This window comes from Telopea speciosissima, chromosome 5, assembly GCF_018873765.1.
Source record: "Telopea speciosissima isolate NSW1024214 ecotype Mountain lineage chromosome 5, Tspe_v1, whole genome shotgun sequence".
Taxonomy (NCBI): Eukaryota; Viridiplantae; Streptophyta; class Magnoliopsida; order Proteales; family Proteaceae; genus Telopea; species Telopea speciosissima.
This window is the reverse complement of record NC_057920.1, coordinates 61,988,893-62,008,092: the sequence shown is the minus strand read 5'-3', so window position 1 is coordinate 62,008,092 and position 19,200 is coordinate 61,988,893. Positions and strand designations below refer to the sequence as shown.

The 19,200-nt window shown below is 39.5% G+C and overlaps 2 protein-coding genes across 4 annotated transcripts in view; both read right to left on the bottom strand.

Annotated features, from left to right (window-relative positions):
• LOC122661700 (thioredoxin H-type-like) overlaps positions 1 to 4,767 on the bottom strand; it is a 14,143-nt gene extending 9,376 nt beyond the window's left edge. The window contains exon 1 of the mRNA XM_043857194.1: positions 4,761 to 4,767. The gene's annotated coding sequence lies outside the window, so the exon portion shown is untranslated. The remainder of the gene's footprint in view (positions 1 to 4,760) is intronic.
• LOC122661699 (DDT domain-containing protein DDB_G0282237-like) lies at positions 329 to 19,040 on the bottom strand. 3 transcript variants are annotated; one of them, XM_043857192.1, is made up of 11 exons: positions 18,783 to 19,040; positions 17,732 to 17,911; positions 17,377 to 17,549; positions 4,084 to 4,505; positions 3,896 to 3,983; positions 3,183 to 3,529; positions 2,592 to 3,034; positions 2,313 to 2,484; positions 2,058 to 2,219; positions 1,876 to 1,964; positions 329 to 859 (listed from the first exon to the last, which is right to left on the bottom strand). In XM_043857192.1, the coding sequence occupies exons 2-11, from the start codon at positions 17,842 to 17,844 to the stop codon at positions 718 to 720; spliced, it is 2,151 nt and encodes a 716-aa protein (XP_043713127.1). In that variant the 5' UTR covers positions 17,845 to 17,911; positions 18,783 to 19,040; the 3' UTR covers positions 329 to 717. The 3 variants fall into 3 exon arrangements, with proteins under 3 accessions (XP_043713127.1, XP_043713125.1, XP_043713128.1); XM_043857190.1 differs by having other exon boundaries at positions 18,806 to 19,040; XM_043857193.1 differs by lacking the exon at positions 18,783 to 19,040 and adding an exon at positions 18,619 to 18,683.
• Positions 19,041 to 19,200: the final 160 nt, after the last annotated feature.

Sequence of the window (19,200 nt, the reverse complement as noted above, 5' to 3'; positions counted from 1 at the left end):
ATGTTTCTGACAAAAAAATATATATTAAAAGACTGCATAGACTATTCCATTGAAACCACTTTAACTGTAAAAGGGAGCATAACTAATGATTTTATCATTTTATGGAAACTGTTTGCTATATTCATGATAGGGCAAAGTTTTGGTTCACCAACCATTCCAGGGTTCACAAACCCCTCCTAGGTTTTAGCATGTTCCAAAATACCGTCTTGATACTCATTCCTATGCCCTTCGGTGAATGGGATCTCATTCACCATGGGTGGAGAGAAACTCGATCCTTCATGATAATAGCAATCAGGTTATATAGGAGGTTAATGCAAGATTCTACATATAATTCCTGAGTCCTCCATTGAATTAATTGAATTAACAGTTCTGCTCAAGATTCGTTTACAAAAGTGATGGGGGTATCATCGCATCAAAATTGACAGCGAGTAACCGAAAAATTTCTAGAAAGACATTTAGAGATTTTGTCCAAGTACTTTCTACCTGGTCCTCAAGATAAGTGTTAAGGCCATCTGTCCTTGGCTGTATCTGTTGTAAGGAAAGTTCTTCTATATAGATTCCCTATCAAATGCATGTCCGTCATGACGGCACTAGAACATAAAACTCCCCAAAAATAGCACCGCCAAAGAATATAATCAGGAAATGAAGTAAAAACTTCTCAGACCATGCATCCACTTAACCTAGAAGAAACAACTCAGTTTCCTAATCCAACAGGTGTCAGTCCTTCCACTTGTTGACATACCGGAAAAATGCCAAAGCTGGGTTGTCCCTTGGAGGAACACGTGTTGACCGTCGCAGTACAGCCTCTTCCAATGCAATCTTTTGAGCAATATCCCTTGATCTCTTATGCAACGCCGGGCTGTGAAAATGCAAATGGCATGAATTAGTAGTTAACCATGATCGTGGAAGTCGTAAAGAACACAGAGTACTTGACAAATACGGATATCAGTATGTCTGTCCTAGCAAAATGCGGCAATAACTGTTGAACACACACACAAGAAATTTGTCCAGTGTGAAGGAATGGGATCGTACTCTCATAATCATGATATTTAAACAGAACTTCAAGAACCAAAATTGATCTGATCTATCTAAGAATAGAACTTCATTACTTCACAGCAGGTTCTGTGATGAACACCCTGTATCCATGTTAGACACCAAGCCATGTTCCAGAAACATTTCCCATACCATCTATAACTGAAAACGTGGCAACTAGGTTAGTGCCCAAATTTGGTGGAAATGCATGTGTTAAATTCAAGACCAAGCTGACTTTTCAAGGTCCCATATGATGCTTTGAAAGTTATTTGAAAAGTGGGACTGTTTGATAAGTAGGGAACATTAAAAATTTTAAAATAAAATAATTATAAAGCAAAAGGGACCCCATGATGAATGAAATGGGCAACATAGTTTGACATGTTGCCTACCCAGTGAGATTCCCTGTCTATACAATGGGCAGAATGCCAAATCCTCTTGTCCACGACAGGAATAGGTGTCTTGGAAGGGTCCCTACAACTAGCGTGTGGGAACTTTATTCGCACAATGAAAACATGCATTACTTTGATCTTCTATTAGAACTGTGCAATATAATGTAAGAAGAAGGGGGGGGGGGTGAGAGAACCTACAGAAGACTAACTTGTATCTATCTAAAAGTAAGTCAATGAACAGAATATAAAAGGATATTTGTAATGGCAGTTAAAATAAGAGACATTTCCAGCCAAAGTGTGAGAACAGAAGCTGCACCTGAAACTATTGCCTTCAAAAGATGGGATACTCCCACCAACACTTCCAGACAATTTAAACCAAAGAAACATTTATAAAGACGAGGATCAATGGATACCAGCAATCTCTAACATATTGAATCAAGAGCAGGAAACTCACCTTATTCTGTTATAACACTTGTCAAGCTGCTTTTTAAGAGCCCTCTCCCTCTCCCCTTTACAATTTAGTGAACCCATCAATGCATCAAGCTGCTCAATAAAGCCAAGTTGTAATCATTAAGCATTTGAAAAATATGCATATATTGGCAATGTCATATTTGTCTGTGTGAATGATATAATTACCTCTTCCTTCGCACTGTAGTATCCCCACAGCTTGGAGTCAGAACTCTCAACAAAGACTCTCCCATCACGCCGGAAAAACCAATACCTATTATAATTTCTGTCTTTCCCCAAAGGGTTGGTGCGAATAAAGCGTTTCTCCATTTCTCGCTCAAGATGTTCTTTCTGTAAAAACGAACAGTGTCAAGAGAGAGAGAGAGAGAGAGAGGGGATGAAAAGGACTTGAAAATGTAATGAGAAAGAGAAGATTAATCATACCCTTAGCTCTTTACTTTTCTTCTCCTGAGCTTCCGTTTCTTTCTCCTTCCATGGAAGTTCTTTTTTTTGTTTCTCCATGCTAAATGGAACTTGCACATTCTCTATAGTGACCTTCAAATTCTTTTTTTTCTTGTTAACTTTCCTTGATGCCATGTTCACACGATGACTTTCACTGCATAAAAGCAAAGCCATGATATAACTGCCTTCTTTTATACAGTGTGTCAACTGTCAAATCAATCGCAACTCATTGTAGTCTAGCAAACGAAGAGGAACTTATACCTGTTTTCAGATGCATGATTCCCCTCCTTCCTGTCTTCTTTTTCTGGAAAGTCTCCAATTGTTCCATTGCTATCACCATTCTCGGATATGTTCAAGCCATGCCCCCCATTCTCCAGGATATTACCATGTAGTACTTCTTTGCTGTCAGGGTCTGCTTTCAAGAGTCCCTTCTCTTCTCTCCGCTTTCTAGCTTCCTCCAATGCTTCTCCCCTCTTTGCGGCTGCAAGTGCCTGATGTTGTTCAATATAATTATCCAACTGCTCCCTGATAGCATTTGTTGCAAGGGCCCGATCAACTAGCTCCCGCAAGATAAACAATTTAGCTTGAGGATCTAAAAGGCCATAATGACCCCGTTTTATTGTTCCTATATGAGTGGATAATTCTGGTATATCTTCCATCTCTAAGAAGTCACACAAATAGTCCATCCAATTCGTTAGAGTAATCTGAAACAAGGAGCATAAGACAAGCACAAAAAGTAATCAATATCAGAGAAGATTTACTATGAATCAAAGTATTATCTAACAAGATTATGCATGAATATTTAAAATATTTGAATAACCAGCAATTTCATAACTAATTGGATTCTTCTACCTTCAGTTTCCGCCTTTTTTTCTGTATAACCATGAAGTAGCCACCCTCGTCTTTCATTAGCAAACGAAGAAGTACCAAATGTGATTCCACTATGAGAATAAGATTGTTATCCTTGTGACAAATTGCATTTTCAAAATCTTCAAGGGAGAATGGCCACAAATTCAACAACCTGGCAAATGAAGAGCAGAAGTCCCAAACCATTAGAAGATGCCCAACACAGTCCATTGGAACACCAAAATCCCTTGATGGAGAAGGGCGATCAGTGAAAACTGGATCATCAGCTCCAGGTTGAACCAAAAGATCATCGATTGGGTATCTAATTGGTTCCTTGTTCGGTTTTTCGATTTCTGCACATTGAAATGTCAATATGAAAGCAGTCAATGAAAACTCAGTCAGACAACTTTTGAGTCCAGAAAACTCTTCAATATTTTAAAAAATAAAAGAAATTCCGCAACCAAACAAATGTGAGGATGTTTTGAAGGTAGAAATGAATATATCGCTACTCTCAAGAAAAGAAAATAAAGCATCATCTCGTTTATTTAAGAAGATGATTTATCATATTTACTTCACTAACAGAAATTGATAAATAAATAGATCAAAAAGCTGTGTTACCATCTTTATCATGTTAGCGGGCAAGTGCACAACAAGCATTACCTAAATGTTACGAAAGTTTAACACTGAGTACACAAGGACAAATTGACTGTATAGCGCACCTTTGCTTGCCTTTTTTCCATTGGTTAAGCCTTCAGAGTTTTCGGTTTCCAGTTTTTTCCTTTTGCTGGTCCCTTGGTTTTTTGTATCCTGAGTATGATAAACATGATAAATTCAGAACAATAAAGAAATTATAAATTCCATTAAGAGAATTTATTATAGAAAAAGAGAAGTTTGTCTAAGAAATTACTGAGGCAGTTTTCCTGCGTTTATTGCTTTTGGGACATCCATCCTGAATGGAGAGTTTGTCTCTCAGCTCTTCTGGAGGTTCAGTGGAAACTCCATGCTTCTTTGCCAGTTTATCATGAACCACCCATGGAAAACTTCTTGAAGTGGATTCTCTAATAAATGACTTAAGAACGTCTCTAGTGAAAGGCAGCTTCTTCCTTATCAGATCATCTGCATTTGCTATTGAAGTACCAGTTACATTCTTATCTTTGTCAAGCCATCCTACTTCATAATGAACTTTTTCGAGATCCTCATCCAGAACCTTCAGTATTTGGCATGGTTGAACAGAGTTATCTTTTCTTCCATATAGCTCCAAGCCCTCTATAAAGTGATCTTGCAACTTGGTGCAGATTGATTTTACAAGATCTTGTAACTTGAGCATGCCTGCAAACATTGCTCAGTATGATCAAACATGATCAAATATTAAAACCTAAGTCTATATAACAAAGATCTAGCAATTTGTAACCAAATTTTACCTGGATTCCCAAAATTAAATAGTAAAGTTTCAGTTTTCTGACATCTACAGGCTTGTCAATTTTAAGTATGACAAATGCAGACCAGAATAAAGAAATTTCTTATAATTTGAGAATGTGTTCCTCAGACTTGACAATGGAAGGTAGCTAATTAGAATTACCTCACTCCCAAAATTAAATTAAAGCATTTATGAAATATGACTGCCAAAATGGAGAACAGAGGATTTAAATTTCTTAGGCTGAACTACAAGGAAAGATGGTGGGGAAACGGTTAAAACTGAATAGAGCTTTCAGAAATATAATTTTATACTGTTATGAAGCTGTGAACAGTACATATGCACAGTAGCCTAGAAAAAAGAAGATGATGATAGATGGAAAATTTGTTTACCACAAACAGATCAGAGGTTTGCCCATCAAACCATGAGATAGAAGATTCATTCCCTTTTCAGATCTATAAAACCATCCCATTAATCCATAAACGCTATAACGATTATAATGCGGTTCTGGCAACCTAATGGATAGGTTTTAGAAACAAGTAGAAAACAAGGATCACAGTCGCACCCCAAAAAAACAAAAAGGATCACAGACTCGGAGAATTTTCCAGATTCAAGAAAATATCTAATATCACAAGATCAATAGGTCAGATAGGTTCCAAATTCTGGTCGAATGCTTATTTAATTGGGGAGAACAAAACATTAAAATTTCAGTTCAATATGTGATTAGATTCTGAGAGCTGACAAACTCTTACTGAGGATCGGACACTCAAGAACGGGATTACAGAACCAGAATTCAATCTTAGAAAAATAGGCACTTAGAATATATGTATTAGAGAAATAAAATATGCAGGAATATCAATAATGGAAGCCTCAACAATAAATGAAATATCAGATTAGAAATTAAGATCAGAATCTAAGAAATTAAGAAAGCATTGTAGCACTAGGTCTATGTAATCGAAGGAAAAATCAGATGTTGAAACTGGGGAAAAGAAACAGAACTCAGGAAAGTGAAATATCCCACTTTGAGCTGGCATTTATATTATTTTAATTTTTATTACTGTTGAGAACTGTGGAATTGGAATATTGTCTCTTTGTCTTTAGGGTTTTATTATTTTCCCTCTTTACTATTTTGCCCTTAGGTTGTAATTCTCATTATAAATAAAGTGGACCTCTGTCATTAATGACAAGTCACATCATTTGCTCAACTCTGATTCCCAATTTGGTATCTGAGCCCAAAACCCCAGGTAATTCTTTTTGGTTTTTCGCATTCACCTTCTTCACCACCTCCGCCGCCACCCGTTGGAGACCGTAGCCTTCTTGTCTAGCATGGTAGACGACCACCATACCATTGCACCCTTGAATTTTTCCTTACCTTGCACCTCCTCACCCGCTTTTCCTAACGTCGTTGCTGCTGCCATTATGCCGTTGTCGCTGCCTCTTTGAACGCGACCCTCATCGCGTTGCCGCGATCACCACCTGGCTGCCTCTCTCTGCTGTTGCAACCTACCACCTGGTCGCCTTCTGTCATGCGTCCTTAGCCGCCACTGCTGCAACCGTCGTGACCTTCCGGTCGCCGCACCTCTACCACAAGCCCACCTAGCCATTGGTGCTACCACCGCAACCCGCCAGGTCTCTGTGCCTCTTCCACTGGCCTCCTCTCGCTACCGGTGCTGCCACTACTTGCCAATGCTGCGACCTCCAGGTCGTCGTGCCTCCCCGCCGGTCCTTTTCCACCGGCGCTGTCGTCGTCGTGACCCTCCAGGTCTCCTTGCCTACTCCGTCAATCGCTCTTGCCAGTGCCACCATGACTCACTAGGTCGTTGTGTCTTCTCCCGCCGGTGAGCTCATTTGTCAAATCTACTCATAGGCAAGGAATTATGCCTAGATTTTTGAGATACGACGTCAGATTTGTAATACTACTCAAAAGGAGCTCTCTCCTTGCCTACTACTCTACCTTGACTACTCTTTGGCAGCAATTGAACTTCTGCCATCCCATTCCTATGGCCCACCCTGATGATGTTGGCACCTTCCAGAAGGAAAGAGAAATGGTATGATTTCTTGACTGGCCTGAACCCTAAGTATGACCAAGTTTGGGTGCAGATATTGGGGTGTGATAAATTCCCTACACTTCTTGATGTAGGATAAACATGAAGAAAAAGATGCCAAAACACTGTTCACGTGAACAGTGCAACAACCCCTTATTTTGCCTGGGTGGAATATTATTAGAAGATCTTGTGGGGCCCAAGACCAGATCATGTGAAGACTTTTTAGAAGGGTCAATTTTGTCTATGTGTGGGGATTTAATAGGTCAGTTTAGTTTCTAATTTTAGATTTACCAAGTAGGCTTAAGTTTCTATTTTTAATTAGACGTAGTTTCTATTTTATAGTTTCTAATATTGTTCCTTGCATGTTGGCTGAACTATAAAGCCTAGTTTCTATTTTTAGTAGTTTCTATTTTCTTTTAACTTGAGTTGTAAGCATAGCCCTCTATTAATTGTAAAGCTTCTGTAGCCATTCCCCACAATTTTAAAAAGATGAATGAATATGAGTTTTCCTTGAGTGCCACGGAGTTTTTTATCCTTTTGTGGATGAAGGGTTGAGAAACCTGGCTGAGAAAGCCGAAGCATCTTTATCCCTCCTTTCTCTTACCTTATTCCTTCCTCCTGCCCTACTCGAGCTCTGTTGGTGACTGTTGTTGTGAGCCTTCAATTGCTCTGCTGCTACACTTGTGTCAATATTATTCCATTGCTGCTGCATCTGTGAAGGACCAGAGATCAACCCAAATCACTGCTGGAGTTGTTGCTGCTGATCAGAGACAAGAAACCTTCTTCTCCATACCTGCCAGCTACACCCTTTGCATTCCCCTGTTGCTGCAATCTAAGGACCTGAGTCCAGCATCCTCTGCTCCATCGAGGGTGGTATTTGAAGGGTTGATTCAGACCTGCAAGAGGTCCACTCGAACCCAGTTGCAGAACCCCCTGTTGGCTGGATTGTTCTACAGCACAGACCTTCTAATTTGAGTCCTACCTTCTATTTTCGTTCTTCCTCCTCTATCTCCACTTCTGGCCATCAAGATTGACCCAAACTTGCAAACAGAGCTTCTACCATTAAGGTCTACGCTCGGTTGCAATTGGAGCCCAAGATCAGCGCTGTTTGAAGGATTTCCCTTGACTTTCAAATTTGGTGTTTCCCTGATAATTCAGCATCCAGCCATCGGAACTGAACCAAATTTTGAGCCAAGGATCCTTTTAGCAACCCCTACACTCAACCCAAGTTTGATCACCATCACATGGCTGGTTTGGCTATGAACCCTAACTTTCTAATTCTGAGTTTATTCTCTTTTCAATATTCAGTGGGTTTTTTGGGACTAGTCTTGTAGTCTTAAATTATTTGGAACGATCCTACGGTAGAGTGGTTCTTAGCTGAACCTTTTCAACATTATTTGGTATCAGAGCCATGGAAGAGGGGAGTTCTAACATCCCTAACCATGCTCCGTTGAACGCAAATGAAGCTCTTGCCTTAGTTGTTCGACAGTTGACTGAAGAAGTTGCTTCTATGAAGAGAGAGAGAGAGAAATGCAAGAATTGAAGGGATCCACTAGACAAACTAATGAACAGCAAACTGTTGAGAGTTTTCCTTGTTATCCACCTTGTACACCACAAAGAATCATCCATCAACCAACTTTGTATGATGAAGAAGCTGCTGACTTTGGTGCCCGCTGTCTAGATAATAAGCTCAAAATCAAACTTGAACTAAAAGACTACAATGGGAGATTTGATCCACTTCTGTTCTATGAATAGATGCGTGCTTTAGATGATTACTTCGATTAGTTCGCCTTGTCTGAAGAGAGAAAGATGAATCTGGCTTGTGCCAGGTTGATTGGGGCAGCAAGAGAGTGGTGGTGTAAACATGAAGGAAGGTTGTACCGTCATCGTGAAGAACCTACCACATGGGAGGAGATGAAAGAAATATTGATGGACAAATATTTATCCTCTACCTTCCTGCGAAGGTTACATGATCAGCTCAACACTATTTGCCAAGGCTCCATGACCATTGACATATTGAAGATGGAAGAGCAACAAGAGAATAAACCTCCAATCAGTGAGCCCACACCTAAAGTTGGGGGTTAATGTTGAAGCAGTTCCAGCAATTTTTATCGTCAACAAGGAGCTAGCACTTGAAGTTTCAAATGTTGAGGCTTGCCTTGAAGAAATTGACTCAAGCAAAGTTGAGGCAGTGGACAATGTGGAATGTGGCACTACAGTTGACAAAGTGATCGAAGAGACATTCGTGGACAACCCCATGGACACAACTGATGATGTGAAAGTTGAACAAGTGGAATTTGTTATTCGACCAAAGTACTTTGAAGAACGAACTCCACATATTTTGGATTACATCCATGTCTTCAAGGAGCTGCAAAAATACCGTCAGGTAGGCACTCGACACTTTACTTATTCAGCCAATCAACTTTTTGCATGGATCCTCTTGTTTTCTAATCTCTGTTTTTTTTCCTATTATCATGTCTTTTTGTCCTTATTTGGCTAGGGCGTCCCCCATTTGCGACGTGCCGCGTCGACGCCCTGATGCAGTGATAAGTATGCAAGGGCAAATGAGAGGAAATTTGCCAGCCCAGAAACATAAGATAAGACTAGCTTCCTAGAACATTGGATCCTTAACGAGTAAGAGCCTGGAGTTGGCAGATATTATGAGGAGACGAAGGATTAATATCGCTTGTATCCAAGAGAATAGATGGAAGGGTAACAAAGCTAAGATGTTGGACAACTTCAAACTTTGGTATTCAGGAGATCAAAGTAATAGAAACGGAGTGGGCATAATAGTGGACAAAGATCAAAAGAAGGATGTAGTGGAGGTCAAAAGACTGAGAGATAGGAGTATATCCATCAAACTAGTGTTGGAGAAAGAGGTTCTCAATGTTGTTTGCATTTATGCTCCCCAAATAAGGATTGGATTAAAGTAGTAAACGTCAATTTTGGGAACACATGGATTATTTAATGTAGGGTTTTGGCCAGGATGAATCGATTATTATTGGAGATGACTTGAACGGACACATTGGGAGCGACAGAAGAGGATATGAAGGTATCCATGACAGTTACAGGGTTTGGGAGAGGAACAATGAGGGGACCTCAATCCTAGACTTTGTGATAGCTTATGATTTTCCCATTATGAACACTTTCTTTGAAAAAAGAAAGGAACACTTAGTTACCTATAAAAGTGGGAATCATTGCAGCCAAATAAATTTCTTCCTAACAAGAAGGGAAGACAAAATGGTGTGTAAGGATTCTAAGGTTATCCCTGGGGAGAGCCTTACCACCCAACCACACAGACAGGTGGTCTTGGATATGTGCTTCGGTGCACAGAAGTATAGGAGGAGGGAACCTATGCATCCTAAGATAAGGTGGTGGAGATTAAAAGGGGAGTCCCTAAGGACAATTACTGATAATGTGGTCAAACACGAAAAGTGGGACTTCGAGAGAGACACCAATGCACTTTAGTAGTTTCTATATTTATTAGTTTGTAATTTGTTTTAGTTTCTATTTTGTGGCTGAATTATAAAGCCAAGTAGATTTAGTTAACTTCTCTTTAGTTAGGATTTAGAAGTTTTCTATTTTAGATTAGCTATTATTTTTGGGAAGTTTCTATTCTATTGTAAGCTTGCCTAAGCTATTAAAAGGCATGACATCTTAATGAAAGACAGAATTTTAGAGAAAAGAATCTCCAGGCCAATTAACCATCGAGTATGGGAGCTTTCCCTATGCCGCAACAGCTGAGATAGCTATGGGTGAGAGGCCCAGGTTGAGATAGCCATTCCCCTACCCCCTTCTTCTATCTTCTCTTTATCTTCCTATTCTCCCCACCTTGTTCGATTCCCCCCTTATTGTTGCTGCCATTTGAAGGTTATTACAAGTGCCGTGAGGACCTCTTGAAGATCAGAATCAAGTGACAAACAAGGCCCAGATCTGTTGCTGTTGTGACCTATCGATTGAAGACCCCTGTGCTGCTCCTGCGAGTTGAAGGTTGCTGCAACATCTGAATCTCATAATTCCACATCCATCCACCAGAACCTGTTGAGACTTTGAGTGCCAAATCACATCACCAATCATCCCAGTCGATCCTTGTTGCAGCCTGCAGGCCATTCTTTTGGCTGGATTGCCCCATAACGCCAAACCTTCTAATTTCATTCCCATTCCACAAGTCCACTTCCATCCATTAGAACATCACCAAAATTGCAGCAAAGCCTCCCTTCAATAAGCCCTACACTCGATCCAACTTGGAGTCCAAGTGCAGTGCTGATTTTGCAAGTTTTCTCCAAACTTTCTAATTTGGGATTATCTTCATATCTCAACTTCTAGCCATCAGAGTTGGCTCGAATTTGGAGTGCAGCTCTTCTTCAACATCATCTCCACTCGACCTGAGTTTGGAGACTTTCTACAGGCTGGTTTGGTTTACAACTAATTCCTTTACTTTATAATTTGGTGACCTACTACTGTTCCTACTGTTTCAGGTCATCCAAATCAGTCCCTGCTCTCAGAGTTTGCTGAGCATTCTCAGCCTTACAATCGGCCCTAGTTACAGTTCCTTTAAGTGGCTGAAAGTTGTGTTTGATCTGAACCCTAAGTCCTATTTTCGGACCTGGTTTGTACCCTGCTGTAGGGTTATTGCTGGTGGACTGATGTGACTTATTGTGGGTTAATTGGCACCTAGATTTAGTCTTACATTACCCATTCCCAGAAAAGTATTTAATATTGAGTTTTGATAACTAACAGGTGCTTGACAAGTTCGTTTTGATGGAATCCAGTTCGAGTCAGCTCAAGAAACAAAATTGGCAGTACAAGTAAATCTGAATTTTCATTATTTACAAGCATTGAGTGGGATAGAATGACCCTAAGTATAGTGTGGACCTTACTAGCGTTCCCTAGTAAAGAGAAGAGATTGTCAGTTGTATGGTTAAGGTCAAGTGTCTCCACTTCACATGAGCTTTTGTCAGAATTTGGGAAAGCCCAAAACAAGGGAAACAAAGGTAATCGAGTCAGCTTTCAAGAGGAAAAAGAATCAGAGCAATTGGATTTGAATCGAGCGAGATACGGCTGATTTAGTAAGCAGAGGTCGATCAGAGGTTTCTGAGTAAGCAGGAACCGGTAGAACCGATTGGTTCCAGTAGTTCAACCACCTTAAGCCGGTTGGGAACCGGTCAGACCGGTACTAACAGTCGGAGAATCTCCGACCGATCATCGACCAGTTGACCATAGGAGTAGGTCGGCTGTCCAACCGGTTGCTCGGACCGGTCGATCATTTGCACCAAAAAGTCTATATTAGAGCTGAATCAGCTCATTTTCAAGTGTTCGAACACTTAGAAATTAGAGAGGAAAGAGAGGGAAAGAAAGAGAAGGATTGAGGCCAAAAACGTGAAGATTCAAGTCTTAATTGTTAGTAGAGGCTCTTAGATCGAAGGGGGATAAGCAAAAACTAAGCACAAAGCTCTTTAGTTAGGGTTTTGAGCTTCAAAAGGTAAACCCTAAGCCCCTTTTCGATTCTTTGAGTGATTGTTGCAGTGTAATCCATTAGAAAGTTCCCTAATAGCATTCTTTAGATATTAAATGACCTATTTTAAAAGGGGATGAAATCCCATAAAGTATTGGGAAAGAAAGTAGTAAAAACCTTATTTTAGGGTTTAGGTTTCCCATTCTGGACTACTGTTTCAACCTATGGATTGACCGGTGGTGCACACATGCCCAAGAAGAGTTGTAGAGACTAGTTTAGTTAAGTATGGATGGAGGGAGACCTTACCCACTATTCCAAGAGTATAAAAGAGATGTTTAATGATTATGAAATGCCGTGTAGGGGTCCAGTTTAATCCAGAGACGACAAAGAGATAGTAGATACACTGTTTGAGGACAGTAAATAGACTACAGTAAAGAGAGACAGACAGGTGAGGGGAATTCTATCATATCTTACCATGTTTTCCCAATAACAGTATGTTTATTATTCCTCTGAGATGGTAGTATTTTTTACTAACAGAAATGCTATTTTATGGATTGTATACAGTAAGATGAAGAATGATAAGCTAAGTAACAGTACAGAACAATAGAGAACAGTAAAGACCAGTAGAGCATAGTAAAGAACTGAGACTGAAGGTTTCATCAACGGCTAGTTCAACAAAGGTATGAGAGGGGTAATGGGGTTGTCCCCTTCACTAGCTGGGAGTGGGCAATAGGTATTATATCAATATCAAGTTCATCCTAGAGATGAGTTAGGCGGTGTGGACTAGAAGTGGAGGTTAGCAAAGAAAAGTAAAGTATAGCAAAGCATAGCACAAACCTGTGACTACCAAACCTTTCCAGAAGGGGTTTAGGTATTGGATGGGGTACCTAGAAATTAAGGCATGATCCTCCTCGGAGTTACGACATCCGAAAGTAGGGGCAGATCATGTACCTCCTGATATAGGTGTATGTTCTCAGATCTGTCCTTCCCGGGGCTACAATGCCCGGAATGAGGAGCAGTATTGACTCTTATATATACATAGAGTTGGATCCTTACAAACCCCCAGAGTTACAGAGTAATATATCCTCACCTTTATAGAGCTCAGTGGTAGTTCACATGGATAAACAGATAAAATAAGTCACAGAAAGAGAATAACAGATAAAGTAAGCCACAGAAAGAGAATACCAGATGAACGATGTTTTCATAGTGTACAGTATCATGCATGCCAGCTAATGTATGATTAGTTATAGTATACTAGATTGATAGTTGTGATAGCAGCATGTTCATAGCATGATTTTTATATTAATGAGCATGGTATCAACTGCATTCTTTCTTACTGACCTAGTTAGCTCACTCCATAGCTTATGATTATTTTACAGAGCATCCACACATCGAGTGCCAGTGCACCGATTGTGTCAGGAGAGTTAGAGGGAAGGGCGTAGGCTCCACCAAGTAGATGATCAGAGAGAGAGATCAGACATTTTGATGTTTATACACATTTTGAGATGTATGTAGTAGAGATGACAATAGATGTTACAGTATGAGATGGTTGATGCCAGCATTTACAGTTGTATATAGAAATGTTTACAATTTTTCCATTGTGATATTCTGATGTCACTAATATTATCTGATATATATTATAGTTTCCGTACTAAGAAAGTAATAGAAATGAAAGACTAGTCGTTACTTAACAAGCGGCCTGTGAGGGCTAACACCCATATCTTTAACCCGGATTTGGGGGTATTACAATAAGGGACATCCAGTAACGAGTACCGAATATATCCTCCAATATGGCTTTTTGTTTCGTGGTAGCAAATTATGCCTTATCCATTAGAGAGTTTATTATATGGGAGTTGCATTCCAGTGGTGCACCAAGGCATTTGGTATGGACAAGACAATTGCCATGGTGGAAGACGGGTTCTTTTGGCCTAGTCTAAAGTGACATGTGGAAAAGATCATTGAACAGTGTCACACTTGCCAGATGGCAAAACAAAAGAAGTAAAATACTGGTTTCTATACACCACAACCTTTGCTACATGCACCTTGGCAAGACTTGATTATGGACTTCATTTTGGGACTCTCTATAATAGTTAGAGGTCATGATTCCAACATCATTGTTGTGGACCGTTTCTCTAAGATGGCTCACTTCATACCATGTTCTAAAACATCAGATGCTTTACATGTAGCCAAACTTTTCCTTGAAAAGTTCTTACATTGCATGGCTTCCCAAGACCATAATGTCCGATTGGGATGTTCGGTTCGTGAGTTATCTTTGGAAAACACTCAGAAAAATGTTGGGAACAAAGCTATAGTTTTCATCTGTGTGTCACCCCCCAAATAGATGGCCAAACTGAGGTGGTCAACCGCAGTCTTGGGGATTTGTTGCATTGTCTAGTGGGTGAGCATATGTCAAGTTGGGATTCAGTCTTACCACTGGCAAAATCTGCTAACAATAGTTCAGTCAATAGGTCTACTGGTAGCAGCTCATTTGAGATAGTCTTAGGCTACCAACCTAGGAAACTTATCGACCTCATTTGGTTGCCATTAGAAGCTAGACCCTCAGAATCAATAGAGTCATTTGCCGCCATATCCATGTGCTACATGCAGAAATAAGGAAAAAGATTGCCATAAGTACTGAATATTACAAGTCTTGTGCAGATGTTAATCGCAAGTAACAAGAATTTAATGGAGACATGGTCATGGTGAGAATCCGACCTGAGCAGTTTCCAAAGGGTACATGGAAGAAGCTCCATGCAAGAAGTGTTGATTCCTCCAAAATCCTAAAGAAACTTAGTGCCAATGCCTATCTTTTGGAGTTACTACCAGATATGGACATCCGCCCCATTTTTAATGTTGAAGACCTTTTGCCTTACAAAGGATCAGCCATCATTCCAACCCTTTGAGCCTTCCACTTCAGCTACGCAAACCACACCCAAAACCTACCACATCCTTCTCTCATGGATCAGTCCCTAATCCTATACCACCATTACCAGCTATGCCAAGAAGAAGAGAAGAGGTAGAAGACATTTTAGATGAGCAGATTGTGTCTACTTATGCCGGGGGATATCGCAAGTTACTTGTCAAATAGAGAGACAAACCTAGTAGGATTGCACATGGATCACCGAGGACAAGCTTCAACGCTTTAATCTAGATTTGCTAGAGAAATATCAGAGTCTATTTTCACCAGAGGTAAGTTCTTCCCGCCCAAAGAGAATTGATGACAACATCATCAAGGAATTTTGGACATATCAAAGGAGATGCCAACGTACAGAGCAACATAGCACTTCATTGAGGCTATATGTCCCTTATTAACTTGTGTGGATGCATGTTTCTGTTTACTTGTGTGTAGCTTGTTTTATTTTGTTGTATATTATTTTATTGGTGTCAAAATTATAATGTACTAATGTTGTAAGGGAGTTATTAGGGAGTTGTTTCTGGAGAAGTAGTTATTACGGAGTAGTTATTGCTGGAAAAGTCGTTATTAGGGAGCTATTTCCTTCTTGTTCTTCATTTTGGGTTCAAAAAGACTGTCTTTTGACATGGAAGACAATGAATGATGTTGGAACTTGTAAGATTTCATCCCTTTCTCTGCAGCATGAGTGATTCCTTGCAAACCTTGGAGTGAATCCAAGTTGGTGTGAAGCCAAACCCCCTTTCTCTTCCCTAACTCTTCTCTTAGGCTACCACCCTCTTCCTCTCCCCTATTCCTTTTCCACCATTCCCAATTTTTCCACTTTTGCTTTAAATTATAGCCTCAAACACAATGGCGATTCATCAATTAACAGCAAGGAGGCACTAAGGATACATTCTTGGAATTTAGTAGTGACTTAGCACTTGATCATAATATTCCAACTCGCAGGACAGCAATGGAACGTACTGCCTAATATGTATCGTTTATTAAATTTCCATGAATCCTAGAATGAATTTTCTGCACTTATATTTTGAAAACTTTATCATTTATGGCTGCTATTAAATCTTTTCTGCATGTATGTTGTGAGTTTTGTGATAGTAGACCTTCCTAAACCCAAAGTCATTAATCCTTAGACTTGTATTAGAATTCCCAAACCTGTCCTGCACCACTCCCCCCATGTAACCTTTAATTGACGATAGTTAATGACAATCACGTTCTTCTATTGACTTTTATCTGGCTTATTTGAAGTAGGCTTTGATCCTCTTCAGTGCGCCTGGAGTAAATTCTAAAATTAGAAGAATTTATGCAAAAGACAAGGATGTGGTGGTTTAAATATTAAAAATCAAATCTCATGGAATCGAAACTTGTAAGTAATCAGCCAAATTCGAATGAAATGGTTGTTACAAGTTAATTATTAAGAAAGATCTATTAATAAGTGAAAAAGAATATGACATTTTAGGCTTGTCATATCAAAAAGAGTTTAAATGAGCATCACCACCCGAGATGAATCCCTCACTGAAGTTGATGCTTCAATTGCCAAAACAAATGGTCGTTGTTGAGTCCCAATCATCAAAAATAGCTTTCCCTCGAAAATGGTTTCCGTCATTGAAAGAAAGGAGAGATAAAGGAGGGTCCAAACAGAAATCAGCAAAGAAATTAGGATTGAGAAGAAGGAGAAGAAGGGAAGTTGAATATGCGGTTCAGTGGTTAAGGATTTCTAGAGTTTTATTTAAAAATGTGAACTACTGGTCTTATAAGCAGACAAAGTTGCCGTAGTCCAGGTGTCCAATGTTTGGCAGTGTAGAAATATTACCCACTCTTAAGGTAGGCATGGCTAGCATTCCTATAAAACTTTTTCACATATCAGCTTTTGGCAAAAGGATTCAAGGATGCTGTTTGAAGATCTCGTTGACATCAATAAACAAACATCAAAAAATAAAATATGAAGTAAAAGCAATGATTACCTACGAAGTGTTAACCCCTACATTCAAGCACTTTAACCCCCTGCCCCAAATGAGTAGAAAAAAAGGGGTGTACCCAGTGCATGAGGCTCCCGCCACTACGGGGTCTGGGGAGTGTCATAAATACACAACCTTACCCCCGCTTCACAGAGAGGCTGTTTCCCGACTTGAACCCACGACCACTAGGTCACAATGGAGCAACCTTATCATTGAGCAAAGATCTGCCCTCTATGAGAAAAAATAGAAGAAAAGTACTAACAATGAAACAGGAAAATCAATGATGGATATTAAGTATTGGAGGGTGGGGAGCAGCAAATAGGATAATATTATTATACGCTAAAAGCTCAAATTTTATTAAAAAGAAACATGTAAAAAATAGGAAAAACATGTATTCTTCAAGTGAGGGGTTCTTACTGAATTGGATCATGTGTAAGACAGGTATCATTAGTTCCTTTGGGAACTGTTGAGCCTTCTCTGTTCCACGTTGCTCTGAGACCAAAGCCTCTTCATAAGTTAAGTTTGTTTTCCCAGTAACTTTACATGTCCAGACTCTCTGACGATATAGATTAATCCGTTGCAGATAAGCTCTGTTCAAGGTCAAGGAAGTCTAGAGAAAAATAAAATAAAATATACAGAAAATGCACTTCAAAATTAAGAACTTTTGATTATCTTACAACTAAAGTATGTTAGAAAAAGTTGATCCCAGCAAAGCCAGCAAATGTAATAACTTTCTTGAGAACATAATGCATTATAACAGAAGTGAGGATACTGATAATCACGAAATATCTCCTTTGTGAAACGAACTTGGAAAACATGTTCATTACACTCCAAATCATTGGGTGGTACCACCAGGGCAAAAGGCTTTCTTTTGAAAAGAGGCATTTGAATTCAGTCCAACACAATCCACAAGGACCAGAGCAAAGAACAACCTTGTTTTGGAGTTTACCTCCTGTGAACCCATGAAGAATCAATGTCAAGTCATGCACCCACTCTGCAGCCGATACACTGTAGTTCCAACTTCCAACCCACAGAACCCATTACTACAATAACCTACACATTTTTTTCAAGCTCAACGCAACAGGAAAATGCTACCATTTGTTATTTAATTGTGTTTCTATGTGCCTAAAAGGTAAACAGTAAATAACCACATGAAGAATCCAACATTGGCAGCAGAAGAACCTCTCAACAAATGGTAATATCAACCCCAGCTTTCCTACTTCGTAATTTTTACTGTTATTTGAGTGTGGAAGTACCAAGAAATTGAGAATAAAAACCAATATTACAGCACAGAGAGTCTCAATCCACACTCTACAACTCATTACAAAGAAGTACCAGAATCCAGAAACGACAACAAAGACATATAAAAATATAAATAGAAAAATAAACAGCATTTTGAATCAGATGTTGTACAGAAAGGTAATCAAAAAAGGAAAAAAAAAATATAAAAAAAAGCATAACACAATCTCGATTACAAAAAACGAAACCCTAAATGAAATAGTACGGATAAAATACGAAAATTGTTCCCGCTTCAAGTCCAATTTCATGGTGAAGACATCCAATTCCCGCCAAAACAAACCAAGAACCAAGTTAAAAGACATGAACAACCCAAAACCATAGACAATGATTAAATTTTGATATAAATTGCAGAAACCTGACCATTTTCGGTACTAGAAGCTTCAAATGAGAGCTCTACCGATAGCTCTGCTACAAACAAGGCTTCAAACACAATTAAGAATGCAGAAAGCAATCAAATATGGCAGGAAAAAACCGAAAGCAACGAAACGAAGCATCAATGCTGAATAATTTGAAAGCTCTCTGACCTAGAACTCGTTGAAACACTCACCGTTTCTGTCCTAAGACATTCAAACGAAAGCTCGTCAACCGGTGATCCATTCACAAACACGAAGAAAACGAGACAACTATTGGAAACAAGCCCGAGAGTCTGTGAATCAGTAACAGAAGAAACGGAGGCGAGAGAGCAAAGAAGCCGTCTTCTTTTGAGTTTCTCTCCTTCAGTATTTCTTTCGGGGAGAAGAGAATACCTCTCTGCGGGCTTTGCTCGTCCCCTCTTCTCGGAAGCGAAAATTATAAAATGATATATGTAACCGAATAAAATTAAAAACAAATATATAATATATCACCCAATGGCTAAACAGCACCGTTAGCCTAGGCTTGATTTCCTGCACCTTCATCATGTGGGACCCACAATATTAATCTCTATCGTGAAAGTCCCACCAC